At 41.4% G+C, this 22,125-nt stretch overlaps 1 protein-coding gene across 1 annotated transcript; it reads left to right on the top strand.

The window, feature by feature from the left end:
- The first annotated feature begins 593 nt into the window (after window positions 1-593).
- FNDC7 (fibronectin type III domain containing 7) lies at window positions 594-21,928 on the top strand. Its single transcript, XM_021921648.2, has 10 exons — window positions 594-1,940; window positions 2,463-2,481; window positions 6,454-6,708; window positions 7,464-7,724; window positions 11,034-11,291; window positions 14,523-14,777; window positions 16,558-16,815; window positions 17,369-17,623; window positions 19,129-19,383; window positions 21,496-21,928. The coding sequence occupies exons 1-10, from the start codon at window positions 1,866-1,868 to the stop codon at window positions 21,813-21,815; spliced, it is 2,211 nt and encodes a 736-aa protein (XP_021777340.2). The 5' UTR covers window positions 594-1,865; the 3' UTR covers window positions 21,816-21,928.
- The last annotated feature ends 197 nt before the right edge of the window (window positions 21,929-22,125 follow it).

Raw genomic sequence — 22,125 nt, forward strand, 5'->3', positions numbered from 1 at the left:
GAAACTCAGGAGTTTAGAGACCAACACAAGGCAATATAGTGGGAACTCCATCCTACCACAAAGAATACAAAATTAGCCAGGTGTGACATTTCCTATAGTCCATACCAGAGAGCTGTTCTGGAGAGATCGATGGAAACCTAGGAGGTGCAGGCTGTAGTGAGTTGTGATTGCACCACTACATTCCAGGTTCGATGATGAGATGAGACCCTGTCTCCACTTATTTTGCGTTCTGCTAATGACCCCAGTGATGTTGGTTTTCCATGCCTTTATTTTCCATGAGTATGTCTTCTTTTGTGAAGTGTTTGTTCATATCTTTGCCTGTTTATAATGTGAGTTGTTTCTTATTCATAGATTTACGAGAATACACACACACACACACACACACACACACAGAATACAAGTCCTTTATAAGATACATATTTTCCCCCAGTCTGTGGCTTATTTTTTCATTCCCTTAATAGTGCAGAAATTCTTCATTTTAATGAAGTTCAATTTATCAAATTTTTAAAGTGGATTCTGCGGGTGTTGTATATATAAAATCTTTGCCCACCCAACATCCACCAAAGATTTCAGCACGTATTTTTTTTTCTGGACATTTTATAGTTTCAGGTGCTACATTTAGATCTACGATCCATTTTGAGTTCATGTTTTAATATGGTGTGAGGTACGAATCAAAGTTTATGTTTTCTGCATGTGGTTATCCAGTTGTTCCAGCACCATCTGTTGAAAAGTCTATTCTTCCTCCTTTGGATTGCCTTGTATCTTTGTTGAAAATCAATTATCTATATGTGTGTGGGTTTATTTTTGGACTCTCTGTCCCATTGATCTATTTATCTATCTTCATGCCAATACCACCCAGTCTCTATTTTATTTTAGCTTTATAGTAAATCTTAAAGTCAGGGAGGGTAAATGCAGTTCTTTTCCCTTTTTTGTAATTCTATCTTGGTTGAAAGTAGAGATCAGACTGATGCATTTTAACTCTAGTTCGATCATTTAATTCTTGTGTGATTTCAGACAAGCCAATTAATTATGTTTATTTAATTTATTTATCTGTTCACTGTTAAAATTTTACACTGTAATTCTTAGATTAAATGCTAATTATTATTAAAAGCGTGAACTAGGAAGACAGCTCTGGAAATAAAAGAAACTAGCCAGGCACAGTGATGCATATCTGTAGTCTTAGCTACTCAGGAGGCAGAGGTGGGAGGATTGCTTGAGCCCACGAGTTGGAGGCTGCTTGGCAAAATAGCAGGACCCTGTCTCTGAAAAAATGAAAGAGAAAAAAAAGGTACTGGAACTGCAGAGTGGTATGGGAGATGGGTAAATGTAACGTGCTCACCAGGGACCTCTCACTTTCTTTCTCAGTACAGACACACGCTCCTGCCCTTTCGTATTCCATGTTGAAGTTTGATAGCAAATTCTTCCTGACAGTAGGACTAATCACTCACTTTGAAGTAAAAGAACAACAACAAATAAAGGTGAAAAAGAAAAATAAAACTGGTCAGCATCCCCGAGTGTAAAATAATTACTCTACCACATCAACAATTTTCTGTGCAGCTTTCTAACGTTTTTATTTAGACAGAAATTGTTTTAAAAAGAAGGTTACTTTGAAACCAAGGTTACAGTAGCTTTTTGGCCTGCTTGGCGTGGCTTTCTCCAACTCTCTTCTTCTCAGTTTTTGCAATACCTGTCCCTGCCAGTCTCCAAGTGTCCCTAGTTACAGGTCAGCGCCACACTGAAGGGGAGGAGCTACTTCCTAGGGTCTCTTCCCAGCATCACAGCCCCACATCCCAGCGACCAACGGTGTTGAACTCCTGGGGGCCAAAGAGGACCCTGATTACTTTGTTTTGTGCCATGTGAGTACTATGTCCAACAGGATGGCTGGTGGACGGGAGACATGTTTGACCTTGATTGGATTCCTTCTTATCTGTCTGAAAATGGTGAGTTCATCATTCCAACTGCCCTCAAATATTTAGGGGAAAAAGAAAGACATTATTTTTCTCTCCTTTTTTTTTTTTTTTTGAGGAGTTGGGGAATGGGGAGATAGAAATCGAAATTCTTTTCAAAAGTTCGTACCCAGGTTGTATATGTTTGCGTGTTTGAAATTTAATACCATATACTAGAGAAAGAAAACAAGATTATCATTATATTTTAAGAACAAAGATTTCTGAAAAATCTGTCAGCAGCTACTGACTTAGTTCAATAGGCAGATTCAAAGGGCAAAGAAATGAAATAGTAACGGGATCTGCCTCCAGCCTCTAAATTCCGTTTAGAGTTGCTTTGCAGTAGATTGGGGTGCTGGGAAACGATTTGTGTGGAGAAATACTTGTATGGATCGAAAGACTGCTCACATTAGGTATAAAAATGTTGCGATTAACTTATTACCGCTTTTACTCCTGTTTTACATTTGTTCAAGTGGTGTTTTTCTGTATGGTTCTAATTTTCTAAACTTTCCTTTTCAGGTTGCTTCAGCAAAATCAGGTACAATTTTCTGACATGAAAGTTCTTCCTCTTTGTATTTGATTTTAATTTCCATTGTTAATTTACGGGCTACCCTGAAATCTAAAGGCTCTATGAGAAAAAAAATTCAATATTTTCTGAGCACTCACACTGGGTGCTAAGCACTATACTGGGTCCTGGGGAGTTGATAATTGGTAAGACAAATAAATGGATTGAACTTGAAAGACAAATCTTCAGAAAGTGTTCTTGCTGAGTACTGTAATGTATACAGTCATGTAGGCATGCATTTTCTCATATACAGTTAGCCATGTGTGAAATATTACAATGATCATCATTCTAGCTAAGATATTGTACAGAGTCTAATTTATATAAATGTTCTTGTTTTTGTTCCAGGGAATTAGAGGAAAAATGAGAAATGCTATCTTTGATTAAATTGGTAATATTCCCTGCTTTAAAAAGGATTTTATACTTCTAATATTACATATTTAAAATAGAGACAACAGTCACTCAGGGCTGAAAGGGGGCCCTCTTTTAAAAATATTTGATCTCCATCTTTCTTAAGTAGATAACTGAAGGCAAAAATAATTTATCTAGAGGCCCCTCCTAGCTCATTTGTGCTAGAAATCTAAATACCTAGAATGGAAATTTATTTTTAGGAGGATTTAGCTTATCTCTAAGAACCACATAATATCAACCATATCACCAATAAATTCTCATAGTGATTTGACATAAATTAGAAAAATTTGCATTTATTATTTTGTCTACACCACAGAAAAAGAAGTGAAATCAAGACAGTTAAAAAATTTGATATAGATGTATGTCTGAGCCATGAAATTTCATAAAATTCATACATATACAGTAAGTTTTTAAAAATTTCTATTTCCTGGCCAGGTACCAAGGCTCACACCTATAATCTCAGCACTTTGGGAAGCCAAGATGGGAGGATTGATTGCTTGAACCCAGGATTTCAAGACCAGCCTGGGCAACATAGCAACACCCCATCTCTTTAAAAAATTATTATTTCTTGCTTTATTCTTATTTACTTGTCTTATTCTTGAGAGATCTTTAGGATTAGCCAGGAAACTATAGGAAGGACTGTTTGGCTATACACAAAGTGGCTTTTTAAATAAGTGGCCTTTGGGTGGACTAAATCTAACTCTGCCATCTCTTACAACGTCCCAGCACACCCAGGACACATCAAGCCCTCAGAACAGGACGCTTTTCGGTCCTCACAGCATCTGCCCTATTCTAGAGAAATGGTGGGTCAGGCTAAGCTAGTGATGCTGCTGCTAATTGACTCAATTGCTAATTGAGTCCTGACTTTTCAATAGATGGAATGTGTATTAGCTACACTGTATAGAAGGTTTTATTTTTTGTGTATGTATTTTGATTCTCTTTGGGCTCTGGTATTGCTGTGTATCTGTGTCTGGTCACTGGGGCCTCATGGGCTAATTTAGATCTCTTTGAGCTGGTGGAATGCACAGACGCTGAGAACCAAGGGGTTTCATTTTTGACTGATCGGAGTGGTTGGTTGTACATCTAGGGAATAAAGTTTTCTCTTTCATCAGTCCAGTCAGTGGGCTAACCATAGAATTAAGGAAGAGTAAGGAACTGCTGCTACTTTATGGACTTTACACTCAAGTTTCTCATCTATTAAAGGGCAACATACTACATAGGGGTTGATCTTTCATTGTTGATGCTGGTCAGAGCCTGCCCTAAAACCAGGTGTAAAACAGACAATCTGTCTCTCCAGCCTGTGTTTGCCCCACACTCCTCAGAATCCCATTTTCACAGGACCTCTCCATGGCAGTGCCATATGGTCTGGCTTTTCCAAACCCATCAAAATTTACTTGTCTTGGCTCATACACAAACATACACACACACACTTTCCAAGTGCCCTAACACACACTATTTCACTTAATCTTTACAACAATCCTAAAATGCAGGTATTTTAAATTTCAAAGTAAATCCTAATATGTAGGTATTAATAATCCGTATTTGTCAAGGAAGGTAACAAGTCTAGAAGAGGTACAATGACTTGCATGCCTTCACACACAAAAGTAAATAGCAGGGCCAGGGCTCAAACCCAGAGCTCCTGAATCCAAACCCTTTGCTATTTTCCCACTACACAACCCTGAGTTTCATTCTGTGATACTGGCTTCCTGCATTATGACTTCCAAGCAAATGTGCCTCTCCTAGATCAATTCCATGAGACCAGTTTTGTGAAGCCCTCGGGCCCTGTGACAGGCCTGTGGGGAGAGGGTCTGTGTCATGCTAGCCTTTTAGATGCCTTTCAAACCACTCCATGAATGCATGATCCGGCCTCCTGTGTCTGTGGCTAGTTTGGTCGTCATTTTCCCAGGAAGTTAGTTCATTCCAATGAACAGAACTGGTAACATAGGAGATAAGATTAACGGTGGGGACAGAGGAAACAGAAGATGTTGAGAGATACCAGAAAATTAGAGGAAAGAAGGCATATAGCACAGGATCATTAGCTGGGGGAGCAGAAGAGGGGTGTGTGTGTGTGTGTGTGTGTGTGTGTGTGTGTGTGTTGGAAGAGGGAGCCCCTGCTGGGACTTTCCGTTCTGCAGGAGAGAGAGGGAACATAGCCCTTTCCTATGGAATTGGCTTCCACTGGCAAGTGGCTATGACAAGCAGGCCTGAGACTTTCCCCCAGTGTATATAACTGAGACTTTCCCCCAGTGTATATAACTGTCATAATTTTCTTTCAATGGCAAAAGAGACTATCCTGGGTGATGTTCAAGGAATGTCTGGCCAGGGCACAGAGGAGACTTTGTTCATTTTTGCAGCATGGTTATTTCTGAGATGCTGCCAAAGCTAACTCTCTGGGCTGTTGGTACAGAAAGAGAAAGTTGTCTGCGTCGTGCACGTAGGGACTTGGCTCTGGGAGAAGGGGAGCTGATACTGGAGAATCACCTGTCTTTACTCCTTCTCCCTCTTTGCCCTATAGTTCTGCTTGTTTGTCTTCCCTTTAGTTTTAGTTTTGTCAAATTCCCTATATTTGACATATAGTGATTTTACCCAGCAAGTGGAGTACATTAAACCTGAAAGGCCAAGTGCCAGTTGCAAATAAAGCCCAGCTATTTTTGTTTGACCTTTTCTTCCACTTGGATCTCCTATATCCAAGACATTTTTGCGTCTATGGAATTTTGTAAAGTAGTCAATCTGAGGACTGTGCTATAGCTCCTACTCCATACTCCTGAGTGTAGGAATGCCTTGTGTAAACCCATGACATAAGCATTCATATCTCCCTGGCAAACCATAGCCTGGCCCATCACATTCTTATGCTGAGGCAGATATTGTGATAGAGAAAGGGAAAATAAAGTTTACTTTTATTTTGTATGGAAGAATCTGAGAATTATTCCACTCTGATAATATGAAAGAAAGTGCTATGGAGTAATTATAACAAAGAACTCGATCCTCCCTCCTTCCTCCATTGGATTAAATGTTATCTGGAAAACGTGCAAAGTGCATGAGAGAGTGACCACAGCCATGGGGCACAGGCAGGAGGAATGGAGATGAGTCCGGCTGGAGGCAGTGGGATGGCTGTGGGACCCAGAGGGGAGATCAATGGCAAAGCAGCCTACAAAATTCACAGAATGCCCAACTGGAGTAGAATCCTCTGGAAGAAAGCCTCTCAATTATTCTCTCCGTCTTCCCAGAGTTCTTTCCCGTAATTACTTCCCATTCTTATTTAGCTCTTTTAAAAGTACAAAATGTGCAAATTACCCCACAGGCAACTGGGGAAAACTTTGAAATACCATCCCCGAGTGAGAGGTTTGAGCTTTCTGGATCTCTTCTGGAGAGTAGCTTTGTCTTTCTTTTTCTCTGTTTTTCCTTGATCTGGATAATAAGGGCAAAGCTTATGTCTGAAGGAAAGCATGAGAATGATTTAGCTTGAAGAATAAAATGATGAAAGAAGTCATTCTTGTAGGTGTCTTGGCTAATGTACAACTCTAAAACCTCTTTCAGCTCCTGAAATACCCACTATTGATCAGGCATATTCAAAAATCAGCAACAGTATCACCGTAGAATGGGCTACAGTGCCGGGTGCCACCAGTTACCTCCTCACAGCTGAAGATGGGGACACAGTCATTGAAACAATGGTGGCCAATTCCCCAGGCACTGTGACGGGACTAAAGGCTGCAACCTTGTACGAAATCACCATCAGATCCATCAGTGCTGCTGGGAGAAGCCAGGCATCACCTCCAAAGCAGGCAAAGACAGGTAGCTTGATGGATGCTCATCCTCCGTTGAGTGTTTGCTTGTGACTTGGATCAGTTATTCTGGTGCTGCAAATGCAGAATGTGATTTGGTGTCACATGAGTGCCTACAATTCAAGGCCCAGAAGTGAAAGCTACCAAATGATGCTGTTTGAGAATTCAGCTATCTGTGGAGGAGGTGGCATTTAAATGCCAGATGCTTTGCTTTGGAAAATAAAGCCCATTTCTGGGCATCTTTAAAAGCATCCCAGCTTTTAAATCTCTGAAATAGGGATTTCTGGTTTTAACATGCCAAATGAAGAACACAGAGAAGGGATTTTGCTGCACTCTGACCCTATGGCATATATGTTAACAAAACAAATAAAAGCATTTGGAGTTTGTCATCAGCATTACTGAAACTGATTTGATAAATTTGTACCTAGGCATATTTCTGAAAAGTTATGTGCACGTTAAAATAGTGTAACCCCTCATTTTCCCATTGATTTATATTATGATTATAGGAATGTTTGATCTAATTTCTGACCAACTTCAGTTAAAAGTAGTGTCTGATATTTAGCGTTTCTCTGTTTCCCATTCCTCTGCCAAGTTATTTATAGTTAGTATACACTTAAATAGCAATTATTTAATGAAACTTTGTTGTGAATGCTCTTATAAAGTAAATAATTATTGTATATTATGGATATCAATTTACTTGCTTCTAAATTTGAATTATCCTCTATTGGACTTTGGTAACACAAATGCATGTTTTTATTTTTTTAGTGTTGGCTGCACCAATTCTTGAAGTAAGCTCTCCAAGTTCAGACTCCATTCTTGTGCAGTGGGAAGCTGTATATATGGCAATTGGATTCTCTGTGTCCATTATGCAAGCCAATGGCTTGGGGAGTATATGGAAAGAGAATACTACAAACACCTCCTTGACATTCACCAGTTTAGAAGCCGGGACTCTCTACACCATAAAGGCCTATGCATGGAATGCCAACGGAATCCCTGGGGACGACTCCACCTGCAATCAAAGAACAAGTAAGAACTTCTCAGCTCAGCCTCGAACAATTTTACTTTTGATTAACGTGGGGGGCTGTGCGTTGCAGCCATCAAGAGCAGTGTTACATGACAAGTACAGAGCAGCTGGCAGCAGCTATTTAAATTTATTATGAAGTTATTTATAGTGCCTTGTCTATTCCTCCTCGGTAGTTTAAACGCTTCCTGCATGGATAAAGAAATGCTACTCAGAATGCACACAGCATGGCACCGCCCTCTAATATCCAACTCAATTTCAGCATTCACATTCGACATCACACAGAAGAAGGTGATTCTTGTTAGGTTTACCCATCACCCCTTGTCCCTTTCTGGGTTCAGGCCAATTAGTATAAGAATTGGGCCAAATAGGAATTCATTTGTTCTGCAGATACTGAGTGACAGTGTGCCAACTTTGAGCTGGCATTGTTCTAGAGATACGGCAGCAAGCAGAGCAAGGTTTCCGCAGGCACAGGATGCTGTAAGGATCCTGCAGTGGAATTAGTGTTTCAGATCTGTTTCCCAAAGGCCTCAGCTTGGGCCTGAAGTCAGCATGGGGCTTCCCACTACTGCTCCTCCAGCTGTGGGAAGAAGCTGGAGCTTGCTGTGCGTTTTCTCACCCTCCCACACAGAGGTCCCCCAAGCAGAGGATACCCTGCAGCATTACAACTGGAGGTCCAAATTGAGCTGCTGGAGTGAGCCGAGAGAGAGAGAGAGAGAGAGAGAGAGAGAGAGAGAAAGAGAGAGAGAAAGAGAGAGAGAGTGTGTGTGTTTTCTTTTCTTGAGGCAGAGTAAGCCATCCACTGGCAATGTAACCTAAATAGACGCAAGACTCTCACCAACCAGATTAGCTGTTTCACCGCTTGGGAAGGACGCAGGAAAGGAAGGAAAGAAACCAGAAATGTTCTCTCCAACTTTCCCTAAGTTTGGAGGGGAATGGAAGCCCCGTAGTCTATGGGCCAAGGCAGAATGTAGGGAGAAGAGAGGGGTTTGCCGCCTTTTATACTATTTCCCTAGGAAGATTGTATAATAATAGCCCTGAGGTGATTCATGACAGGCTTGGTGAGTCAGGATGTCTGTGACGAGTCAGTCTCCTTGGGCCTTTTCCTAGGCTGGCTGGCTTTCCTTCTTCCCTCCTTCCCTTATCTTCCCTTCCCATCCTTCCCTTTCCTTTCCCTTTCACACTGCTTTTTTCTTTCCACATTTGTTAAGGGCCCACTGTGTGCTGGGCATAGGTTAGCTGATGGGAATACAAAAGCAAATAAAGCATGATCCCTCCATTCAAAGAATGGATTATGTCAAAGGAGAGACCAGTGGTGAGTCAGCGTTTCCAGTTTCACCTGACCAGTGCTTTGGCAGAAGGCTGCAAACACAGTGAGGCACAGGAGGGAGCATCTTCATCAGGCTGGGGCACTGAGACAGCATCCCCTAGAATAACTTGCTTCTTAAAGACTTCCCCTTCATAGGTTTACCCATGTTTTACAAAGCTTTACAGAGTTTAGATTTCGCCTCTGGATTAGTTTCCTCGGGCTGCTGGAACCACAAACTGGGTGGCTTGAACAATAGCAATGTTTGGTTTCCTGGTTCTGAAGGCTACGAAGTCTGAAATCAAGGTGTCGGCTAGGTTGGTTCCTTCGGGGGGATGTGAGGAAGAGTCTGTTCCAGGCCTCTCTCCTTGGCTTGTAGATGGTTATCTTCACATTCACATGGAATTTTTCCTATATATGTTTATCTGTGTCCAAATTTCTTCTTTTTATAAGGAAATCAGCCATATTGGATGAGGGCCCACCCTAATGATTGCATCTTACCTGATTACATCTGCTATGACCCTATTTCCAAATAAAGCGACATTCTGAGGGTACTATGGGTAAGAACTTCAACATATGAACTGGGAGGGAACCCAAGTCAACTCATTACAGGCTCTCACTACTTTACCTATTTTTCCTAGTTCTCCCATGCTCCCTGTGGGAAAAGCAAGTTGCCCTAAAACACTGCAGGCTACCCCTACCAGCCTTGGGCCCAGCACTTCCCTAAAGCAGACCTGCCTCTGCAGACAAGCTTACCATGTAGTGGGAAGGGGCCTGTCGAGATGGCCCACGGGAAAAACATGGCAGGTGCCTGCCTTACAGAGAATGAGTTAGATCCTCATGTCCTCAAAGAGGCCTTCCCGGCTGGGCGTGGTGACTCACACCTGTAATCACAGCACTTTGGGAGGCCGAGGCAGGTGGATCACGAGGTCAGGAGATTGAGACCGTCCTGGCTAACATGGTGAGACCCCGTCTCTACTTAAAATACAAAAAATTAGCTGGGCACGGTGGCGGGCGCCTGTAGTCCCAGCTACTCAGGAGGCTGAGGCAGGAGAATGGCGTGAACCCGGGAGGCAGAGGTTGCAGTGAGCGGAGATTGTGCCACTGCACTCCAGCCTGGACAACAGAGCGAGACCCTGTCTCAAAAAAAAAAAAAAAAAAGGCCTTCCCTGTTTGCCCCAGACATGTCCAGAGGATGCTGGTCTCTGCTCACAGACTGTTTAAGCAGTTTCCTAAGGCCTACTGCTTGGGCGTTATTACAGCACAGATTCCAAAGAACTGAGGCCAATTTCTTCCCTCCCCAGGCCAGGACACCTCCTTATGCTTTTTAATGTGGTAAGTCTTAAGAAAGGAAGGCATATTTACAAGAATGTAGGGTTAAGTGTTTTGGAGACACTAAAAGACTGCCTTAATATGTTTGCATCACACTTGATACCTTCCTTCCTTCCTTTTGATGGTGAATGGAAAGAAAATCTGCTCCTCTAGAAATGATTATGACCGAAAAGCTATTGCAGTAAAAGTTGTAGCAGATGTCAAAAGTAAAGAAGGGATATGTTCAGTTTCATTGATCAATAACAGAAGATATTTGACCTCTAACTTAATAATAACATACCCACGTGGCCCTTTTAGTTCTTCCCATTAATAATTTCATTTAATTATTTTAACTACTTATTAAATAATGCCTTAATCCATTCAAAATATGTCTTTTAGCACCTATAGGTGTTAGACATGGATCTTGTTAGATCTATTTATATATGAGAAAAAATTAAATTACAAAAAGGGTAAACAATATGGCCAATGCCACACATAACTTTATTATGAGTTTGCATACTAGCAGATGTATTACCAGTTCCCAGGCATCATCCTAAATCCCAATTTTATGCTTTGGACACTTGTAATTATCCAACTACTGGGTATCTTATCCTCCAGTCTCTGCAACACTGTTATGCCAACTCTTACTTAGTTTGTAAGGCTACTACAAAATCTTAATTGTTTCTCAAAAATGTAGGTCCTCGGGCCCCTGCCAACATTCAAGTCTCTTTCGATAGTGGAGCTCTGAAGGCATCTTTTTCATGGGCACTGGCAGAAGGCGCTTTCAATTATACTGTGATGGCTTTGAGTGACTCTTCAGAGCTGACCTGCAGCACAGCTTTCAGTTCCTGCACCATCTCTTCCCTCCAGTGTGGAACTGAATACATGATTTCAGTTTCAGCAAGTAATGATGCTGGATCTAGCAAATCATCTTCAACAGTGACCCTGAAAACTGGTATGTAAACAAGAGTGAGATTGCTGTAGGACTTGCAGCAGTGACTGCTATAAGGGAGACATTCACTGACAATGTTTCTGAATACTCTGGGAAAATATGAAAATGAAAGCCTGGTCTAAATGAAAGCATTGAGTTGAACATTCTCATGAGTTTGAATAATACTGATAGTGAAGCGAGATATTGTGTATTGCAAAAAGCACTTTTTGGAAAATTAGGAGGCCTGGTTTCTATTCCAGATCTTTCATTAATTAGTTTTTTCTTTTTCCTTTGTAAAGCTGAGAAAATTCTAAGATCTGGTTTGAGTTGTACACAGCTCTAACTGTGCGTACAGATAACTGCGTCTTCTTTACATCATGTCTCATGTCCTAGGCTTGGTGGGAGCCGCCATTTTTTTAAGATAAAGACAGGATATTTCTAGTTCTGAATATATGTTTAGATATTTTTCCATTTTCATTCTTATCAGAGCGATAACCACATACACACGTGGAGGTTGACTCCTCTATTTAGAAATATCTATGTGTCTCGGGGATGGAAACTAACAATTAATGAAACTAACACTTAATGAAGACCTACTATGTCTCTGGCGCTATAAGTATATTATTTCATTTAAATCTCATGATAACTCAGTGAGGTGGGTTCTATTATCTCTTTTTTTTAGATAAGAAAATTGAAGCTCAGAGAAGTTAAATAATTTTCCCAAGGGCACACTGATAATAAGCAGTAGAGCTGAGATTCAAGCTGCTCAAGTTTGCCTAATTCCAATGCTTAAAGCCAAAGAAAATGTCGACAACTACAATAATGTCTACTTTATCTCACAGTCAGTTATGTCATTCTAAGTTTAAAAAAGCTTCTGAATAGGAAGAAAAGGAGCTATCCCCAAGTTGATGCACTCCATTCCACAGGAAAAAAAAAATAAAGCTATTCTTTCAGGCCCGCACTCTCTTATAGTTATGTTAAATTAAGGACAATGATAACAAACTTGATGATTTGGCTTCTCTTTTGACAACTGTAATTAAATGTGAATGGTACATTAGAAGTGATTATGAGGACAAGATAGTTGAGAGTGGGAGAAGAGAGAAAAAACACTTTCAAAAGCATAGCAGTTCTGAGTTAGGCAGTTAGGCATTTAATGCAGGGGAGAACCATGCAGTGTTTTTTAATCTTGGACGCACATTAAGAGCATCTGGGGAGCTTTTATAAAACCCCAATACCCAGGTCCCACTTAAGACCAATTGGAGTTGCTGGGAATAGAATTTGGATATGAATAGTTTGTAAAAGCTCCCCAGTTGATTCTACTATGCAGTCAGGGTTAAGTGCCATTGGAATAGTCCTTCACACTTACAGGTCCAGGAGGTTCTAAGGCAGTTTGTGTATGACACAGTCATGATCATGGGGATGACCTTGACTAATAATAAAGTAACATTATTATTTAATATATTTAATATGTTAATATTACATATAATATATATTATATTAAAAACATATAATAAAAGAACTATTTTTACAAAGTACTATGTGTTTCCTGGGGCCCAGAAGTGTGTAATATACTTTGGGAAGATTTCCACTAGTGAAAACTAAAATTTTTAAAGCTTAGCACTTGAATAAATAAACTTTATTTGAATTCATTCTTTCAGAAGATTTTGTTCCATCAATAAATGAGGCATTATGTGGATAAATGAGGTATTGCCTTAACACAGAGAAACAGTCAATATTAACAAATCAATACATGCCTGCTTTTGACATAGTCTAGCATTTATTGTGTGAGATAAATTTTAGGACATCTGAGAATGTCTCCTGGGTTTGCACTGAATTATACATACTATTTGATTTGTTCCTTATTTGTAGCATCTAGTATCTTAACTCTATGTTTAAGATGCTCCCTGGAGGGTGTAATGGGCATGAGAATGTATTCTGTCATTCAGTGCATGAGAGGCTGCAGTTAGAAGAACTTTCCAGGTTGCACATGGTGGTTCATGCCTGTAATCCCAACACTTTCGGAGGCCGAGCCGGGTGGATTGCTTGAGTCCAAGAGTTCGAGACCAGCCTGGGCAACATGGCTAGACCCTCTCTCTACAAAAAAATACAAAAGTTAGCTGGTCATGGTGGCATGCACCTGTAGTTCCAGCCACTCACAAGGCTGAGGTGGGAGGATCACCTTAGCCTGGGAGGCAGAGGTTGCAGTGAGCTGAGATCGCACCACTGCACTCCAACCTGGGTGACAGAGCGAGACCTTGTCTCCAAAAAAATTAATTAATTAATTAAAAAATAAATTTAGGCTGGGCACATTGGCTTATGCCTGTAATCCCAGCACTTTGGGGGGCTGAGGGAGGAGGATCACTTGAGGTCAGGAGTTCAAGACCAGCCTGGACAACATGGTGAAACCCCATCTCTACTAAAAGTACAAAAAGTAGTTGGGCATGGTGGTGCACACCTGTAGTCCCAGCTACTCGGGAGGCTGAGGCAGGAGAATCACTGCAGCCCGGGAGGTGGAGGTTGCAGTGAGCCGAGATCACATCGTTGCACTCCAGCCTGGGCAACCGAGTGAGATTCTGTCTCAAAAAATAAACACATGAAATAAAATAAAAAATAAATTTTAAAAAATAGGTTTTTTAAAAAAGAACTTTCCATGCTATGGAGGCTTTACACATAAACCCCCAGAAAGACCCAGCTCCATTCCTTCCCACTTATGGATCTTGGACAACTTACCAACCTCTATAAGCCTCAGTTTCCTCAACTGTAAAATGATGATATTTGCTGGAAGAATTAGAGAATATATTAATATAAAACATAATGAATGATATCTGTATTTTAATCTCTAAAACAGATAACTTCTGGGATATTCATTATTCCACTGAAGCCAAACTAGCTTCATCTCTGGATGAAATCAAATATTTCAACAAATAATCTAACAATGAAAATTTTTATGTCTTAAGATGACTATGAATCTCTGATGGCTCATTATTTCAAACAATATTTTGTATAACAAGAGAATGTGACAGGTCATTAAAATTTGTTGTAGTGGTTTGGGGCCTATAACATAGCCTTTGGTCCTATAAAGAAAATCTTCTAATGCTTCCAGTGCACAGTTTTGCATTTTGTGCACCAAATTCAATCTGTCACAAAGCTCAGAGTTGCTTATTTGGGTTGTACTGAAATCTTAGATAATTGCAAACATGCGAAGAAAATCTCCTGCAGTAGTCTCATGTTTGCTTATTATTGATCATTTCCTAGTTGCTTGTGCACCTGGAAGAGTGACGATCCAAGAAGATCCCCCCGGCCACCTGTCTGTGGCTTGGTCCAATGTAGATCTGGGTGACTACTATGTGGTCTTTGTGAAGAGTGATGACGGCTTGGAAGTACACTGCAACACATCTCTCACTGAGTGCAATTTCTTATCTGAGTGTGGCTTCACCTATTTTATTAGTGTTTTTGCCTATAACAAGGCAGGGCAAAGTCCTTTGGGTGACATATTCAGTTATACCACAGGTAAGTCCCATTTGATACTTGTCAAGGGAGTTCTGAGATCGCTAACCTCAGCAGCAGAATGGATCACCTATTCCACTTATTAACTTACCACCTGGGAGTCATTCTAGGATTAAGAACAGAAAGTAATCTCTTATCTCACATTCTTTCCAGACTAGGGAATCTTGGTTTTGTGGACCCAAGCGTAACTAGAATGCAAAGTTTGGGAGTGAAAAGAGGAGGAAGAATGTAGTTGTTCAACCTTGCTCTGAAAGATTGAACTGTCCACAAAGATGTACTCCGTGAGTGTTCTAGCATGTGCTGCTGCCAAAGAGGAGGCAGTGCCTGCATTTCAGGAGGTCACTCTTTCCCTAAGACCAAGAGAGACATACAATGGCCAAGATGCTACATGGTGTGGAGGACTTTGGAGTAGGACACCTGGGTTTACACCCTAACTTGACCACTAATTCATTCCTTCACTGAGGGTAATGATGTCCACCTTGCTAGTTCCTTAGTATTCTTCACTGCAAAATGGGACAAATCATGAGAATATGAATGTGAAAAGGTCTTGTGTGTGATAAAGCATGATGCAAATATTTTTATTAGCATCACAATTGCTGTTGCTATTATCCTCCACTAGACTTGTATCTTGTACAAGGCAGGAATTACGTCTTATTTATCTCTTCATCCTCAGTGCTTATAATAGTATGATCAGCATATGGGAGATGCTCAAGTTTTGAAGAATGAGTGGAGTGATTTGAAATTAAATAACTACATTACAAATAAGAATACTCCAACATAATTATGTAAAAGTCTAGCTGAATTACAGTAAATTTTGCCAGGATGAGGGATCTAAATCATTGGTGCCTTTGGAATGTGGAATAAGAGGCCATCGATAAGGTCCTAACACAGGAGGGTCCTTCAGAGTGGCCTTGAACTGGATCTTGAAGGATGAATGGAAATGTAAGTGGGGCAAGAGCATCCCAGGGAAACCCCAAGCTGAGTCAGACATTTGCCAGTGGGGTTCTTTAGGGTCTTTCAAGGTCTATACACGGCCGGGCACAGTGGTTCATGCCTGTAATCTCAACACTTTGGGAAGCCGAGGCAGGCAGATCACTTGAGGTTAGGAGCTGAGACCAGCCTGGGCAACATGGAGAAACTCTGTCTCCCCTAAAAACACAAAAATTAGCTGGACATGGTGGCATGTGCCTGTAATTCCAGCTACTCCGGAGGCTAAGGCATGTAAATCACTTGGACCCAGGAAGCAGAGGTTGCTGCGAGCTGAGATCACACCACTGCCCTCCAGCCTGGATGACAGAGCAAGACCCTGTGTCTTAAAAAATATATATATATATATACTTATATAACTATGACCCCCACCCCCCAGTTTTATTTGGCTTAGTGTCTGGAAAGGCTGACAGGATCTGAGAAGTCAGACTACATATGATTTTACCAGGCAGAAGAGGGGACCGGCTTTCCAGTAGAGGGGTCAGCAATTTTCTCTGTATAGAGAACGAGGGTGCACGTGGCATGGGGGAATTGAGGAGTCTGGTGTGGCGGGGAGTTGGGGGAGCACAGCTGAACCTTACAGCTTGTGATGACCTTGAATGTCATGCTGAGAATTTACTCTCTATGCAGTGACAATTAGGCCAAGATTGGACCTGGACAGACCCACAGGGGGTCACTGTAGTCATTAGGGAGGGCAGTGGCTGAGCCTCTGGGCATGGGAAGTCAGGACTCAGTGTCCGCCCTGGTTGCATTGCTCTTGATGGGACCACCATTTTCCCTCTGCTTCTGCTTTCAGCTCCCTGTTGCCCTAGTGACATTAACCCCGTGTTGGTGTCCAGTGACAGAGTTGAGATTGTGTGGTCTCCCGTCCGTGGTGCCGAACTGTATGAAACCAAGGCTGCAGATGGGTACAACACGGTTGAGTGCAATGACACTGTTCCCGCGTGCACCCTTTCGGCTCTAGAGTGTGACACCAAGTACAACATCACGGTGTATTCATTCAGTGAAGTCCGAGGCAGCAACATGTCATGTACTCCCCAGTTCATAACCACAGGTAAGGCACAGCTATCATTCCACTCACTGCTGTCTGAATGATTCACCCCAGCTGTGAGCCTCAGGATGGGCATTCAGTAAGACCAATAAAAAGGTTAAATCCCATTAATCAATCTTTGTGGGGACCAAGACAGCCGCTGTTGTACGAAGGAGAGTCAGAGGAGAAGGCAGAAGAGGAAAGTGGAAAAAATGAAAACAAAAGGGGAGACCGTGGGGAGAGTAGAAGGTTTTGCCCATGATTACTTCAGCCATTCAGTTCCTCCTGTCTTTGAGGGTCCTGCCTGTACTCACACCATGAAGGTGTGTAAATATGTTTCTTACTTACGTTTGCTTTTGGAGTTCACAATGCTCTTAAACATTTTCCAGCTATTCCAGTACCATATGAACCCAATGCCCAGTGTTAATGTCAATAGTTGTAATGTAATTTGGCCTGCATGCATGACGTGGTTGAAAACTATGATGATCTCACTGGGGGCAAAATCAATTTTAGACCAAATGGCACATGTGATATTTTCGACTCATGCTTTTTCAATTAATACTCTAAAATCTCGCAGCTCCTTGCAGTCCTGAAATAAAAAATGTTTCAAGGGATGCATTCTCCACGATTAACGTGCACTGGCGATCTACTAATGATGACGCTACTTACACTGTGACTGCCCAGGGGGAGAAAGGACTATATCAGTGCAGCAGCATGGGAGAGTCCTGTACCATGCAGGGCTTGCCCTGTGGCTCAGTGTTCTCTGTCACTGCTGTGGCTGAAACACAGGCAGGACGGAGCCTGCCCAGCTACAGTGTGCCCCTGGAAACAGGTATGTAGCAACCACCAAGCCTGAATGTTGACTTCAGTGGGGTCCTTAGGAAGTGTTTCAAGACATGAACTTCCTTATTTAATCTACCCTCAGTGCCATAGAAATACATTAAACTCAGAGCTGTTTCAAAGAGTCCCGGTCATAGAAAATAAAATTTTCAATATTTTACAAGTTCTGTAAAAATATCCTCAAGACTAGTATATCCATTCACTGGCATCAGAGAAGGAATACTTACTCATTCTGTGAAACATTTATTTGAATTCATATTCGGCTATGATATAATCTATCAAAACAGCTAACAAATGAGTAGCCAAATGAGCTGGGTTGTTACTTATTTCTTTGGCTCAGCCCTTTCAAATTTTTCTCTTTAAAAAATGCTTTCTGACTTTCAGTTTCCTGATAGGTAAAGGGGAGATAATGGCCTCACAGGGTGGTTATGAGTATTAAGTTGACTAATGCTGCAAAGCTCTTAGCATAGTGCCTGATGCATAGCAAGAGCGCCATAAAAGAAAACTATTATTACAGCATAGCATTGTTTATGAATGAAACGTGGCAAATCACTTCAGCTTTTGGACATTCGTTTTTCTTATATACAGCGATAGACGGCACTTTGGCTTATAAAAGTTGAAATGCCTAAAAAAAGAAACCAGCAGTAAGATAGAGACCATACAAAATACTGCATGCATGAAGCTCTTAGGCATCCTGTATTCTGGGTAATGGGTCCCTGAAAAATCAGGATGGCTGGGGTATTTTAGGCAGCTAAGAAATGAAGCTTTTATATCAGTGATGTACTATAACATTTTCAAGAAAGGCAAATTATACTTAATTGCTAATGCTATGAAATGTTCTATTGGGAGAAGTGAATGCAACCGTTACTTTGAAATTTGCAGTTAGAATTGTTGAAGATGGGCCAAGAGTGGTGGCTCACGCCTGTAATCCCAGCACTTTGGCAGGCTGAAGCAGGTGGATCATGAAGTCAAGAGATAAAGACCATCCTGGCCAACATGGTGAAACCCCGTCTGTACTAAAAAATACAAAAAAGCCGGGCATGGTGGCACGCGCCGGTAGTCCCAGCTACTTGGGAGACTGAGGCAGGAGAATAGCTTGAACCTGGGAGGTGGAGGCTGCAGTGTGCTGAGATCGTGTCACTGCACTCCAGCCTGGCGACAGAGCGAGACTCCATCTCCGTCTCAAAAAAAAAAAAAATTGTTGAAGATGGGGGCAACAAAGGATTTCCTTCTTATTCTGGAAAAAAAAAAAATGGTGGAAACCTTCAACAGCCAGTTGGTGCAGTGCATTCTTGGGGCAACCACCCACTACATACAGTGAATGTTACATGACGCATCAGAGGAAATGAACACAAGGAAATTTTTTATTAACAATGGAAAGTTGGGGAATGTAGGATATTGAGTGAAACACAGGCAAAATACCATTCTTTGTCATTTTTCACAAATAATCTTCAGTGGAAATAAATCTCCAATTCTTTTTCTTTTATCCCATTTAAGTGCCGTGCTGTCCAACTGGTCTGACAGTAACTCAAATCACCCAGTCAGTAATCAACGTGAGCTGGACTATTGGGAGAGTGGCTCAAACCCATGTGGCAGTTCTGGAGTCACACACTGGACAGTCTAAGTGTCACACTCATCAAAACTACTGCCTTCTGGGATGCATCACATGTGGCGTCAATTACACAGTGACATTAAAAGCAATTAGCGCCACGGGGTTGACTGCGGATTGCTCCTACCAAAGTTATTTCTCTGGTAAGCGAACTCCAGCTCTAGAGTAGCAGTAAGGACTTGACTATTGTAAATCCAGGCATAAGCCTTTCCTCCTCATTTAAAAAGATGCTGCATCTCCACCTAGTTTGCATTATAAACTCAGATTACTTTCTAAAATGGTTATAGTTTTCCCTTTGGTTAGAACCTCAAAGCTTCAGAGGCTTCTGTTGGTAGTTGGTGAGTTAACTCCCCTAGTAACAATATTCATGCCTGCTTTTTCTGAAGGGACTGTGTATCTTTATATGACACAGCTACCTGCAATACAGAGTAACTCAGCCTGGCAGAGTTTTCTGGAAGCATTAGATCACACATTCTGTTTGGTTTGCGTTTTTTTCTTCTCATTATTATTGTGCTACTACCTCTCTTTTCTAAGCTTCTTCAGCTCCTTCAATGGTTTCTTATTTCAACAGGCTAAGAGAGCAAAGGCATCTGTCTACTGACAGTATTGTCGCTTGTTCTTCACAAAGACCAGACCATTAGGGAGTAGCGGCGGAAGCTAAAAGCAGTGCAAGGTTACCAAACGAGATTTCTCTTGCATGATTCTAATCCACTGAAGTGGCTGCTTGTAGCATGGTTTTGAAAAAACTCTTAAGGATGCTTCCTACGCTTAAGGTGAAAGAGTACAATGATCAGTTACCTTGGCCTGGGGCATGGGATGGAAGAGTTGGAATATAATTTTGGCATTCCAGAGGTAGTAGAAAGAGTCTCAACTGGGAGTCAAAATTAGACATGACTTCTTATAAGCTGTGTTGCCTAATCTTCCCTGATTCTGTCTCCTCATTGAAAAAGACAGGAATAGTAATATTTTCCTTCGAAGTTGTTTTGAGAATCAAAATAAATCATAACATGAGAACATTCAGAACATGCTGCATGTATGTCAGCTGGTGTGTACTTTCTTCTGACCCATTATCTTGTATTAGATTTACTGCCTAAGTTCTCACCTTGATATCCAGTTCTCATTGCTTATTCTTTTAAGAAAAAATCAAGTAAGCCTGATTATAATAACTGTTAAAAATTATACAGTAGGATCTTTAACTTAGTTACTAAGGAATCCATTTGGTGCCCTTATTGGCACCTAATGTGTGGCTCGCTCAAGGTATTTAGAAAAGAAAAAAAATACTAATCAGCTACCATGGATGAAGTGTGGACCAGCAAACTTGGTCACTGGCATGTTGTATAAATGGCTGCACCCAAAGTGTCATGCTACTCAGCTCGGCAAAATTGGTTCTTCAATTAAAGCTGAATGCAATTAATTATATTTAAGTTTAATGCCACCAAAAATCAAATGAAACTAGGGCATTATGAGAGATTTTGACAAGGATTCTGTGCCTTTGACTCACAGTTTGAGTAATGTACAATATGTATCTGCCAATTTTTGGACCTTTCTGACTCACCATCGTTCTATATTAAAAATTCATACCTCACACCACCTTCACACATGAATTTCTCTCTCCTTTCTTCCTTTCTTTCTTTCTTTCTTCTTTCCTTCCTTCCCTCCCCTTCCTTTCTTCCTTTCTTTTTTTCTTTTCTTTCTTTCTTTTTTCTTTCTTTTCCTTCCTTTTCTTCTTTCTTTCTCTCTCTCTCTCTCTCTCTCTCTTTCTTTCTTTTTTCTTTCTTTCTGGATCTCGCTCTGTCACCTAGGCTAGAGTGAGTGCTGTGGCACCCTCATAGCTCACTGCAGCCTTGAACTCCTGGCCTCAAGCCATCCTCCTGCCTCATCCTCCCAAGGGGACCACAGGTGTGCACCACCACAACTGGCTAATTTTTTTTTTTTTTTTTTGTAGAGTCAGGGTCTCCCTGTGTTGCCCAGGCTGGTCTCAAACTCCTGGGCTTAAGCAATCCTCCTGCCTTGGCCTCCCAAAGTGCTCAGATTATAGGCATGAGCCATCATGCCCGGCCACCCATGGATTTCTGATTATGTGGCCCACCATGGAAATAACTTGAGTATCCCTTCAAATCTTGCTCTGATCTAACCAGTAATTAATCCTGTTACTTAAAATAGTTTATTTATATTTTTTCCCTGCAGTAATCAAGGCCATTTTTCGATGATGGTGGAATAAAACCAGTGATTTTGTGTTTCTTTTTATTGCTTAGGTGCCTGCTGCCCTTTGGGGGTGAAATTATATAGGCTGGGCTCTAACGGCATCCGGATCTACTGGCAAGCCTCCAGGGGCTCTGCCAGTTACAGCACTGACCTCTACGGCTCCAAAGGCATTTTCACGTGCACCCCGAGTGCTGGCCTCAGTTTCTGTGATGTCACTGAGATACCCTGTGGGGATGTATACACTGTGATGGTCTCACCAGTTGCTGAAACAGGATTGAAGCTTACTTTCTGTCCAAAAAAAATATATTCAGGTAAAGCAAGTTATGATAGTTTATCTAAAACTAACCCTGAACTCAGATCTGTGAATTAAGATGCAATCAAACTTATTTGCTATGTAGGAAGGGCACAGAGGGTATAAAATTTCTTTCTTTCTTCTTTTGTTTTTTTGTTTTGAGACAGACTCTTGCTCTGTCACCCAGGCTGGAGTGCAATGGCACGATCTTGGCTCACTGCAATGTCCACCTCCCGGGTTCAAGCGATTCTCCTGCCTCAGCCTCCTGAGTAGCTGCAATTACAGGCACCTACCATCATGCCCGAGTAATTTTTGTATTTTTGTAGAGATGGGGTTTCACCATGTTGCCCAGGCTGGTCTTGAACTCCTGACCTCAGGTGATCCACCC

This window comes from Papio anubis, chromosome 1, assembly GCF_008728515.1.
Source record: "Papio anubis isolate 15944 chromosome 1, Panubis1.0, whole genome shotgun sequence".
Taxonomy (NCBI): Eukaryota; Metazoa; Chordata; class Mammalia; order Primates; family Cercopithecidae; genus Papio; species Papio anubis.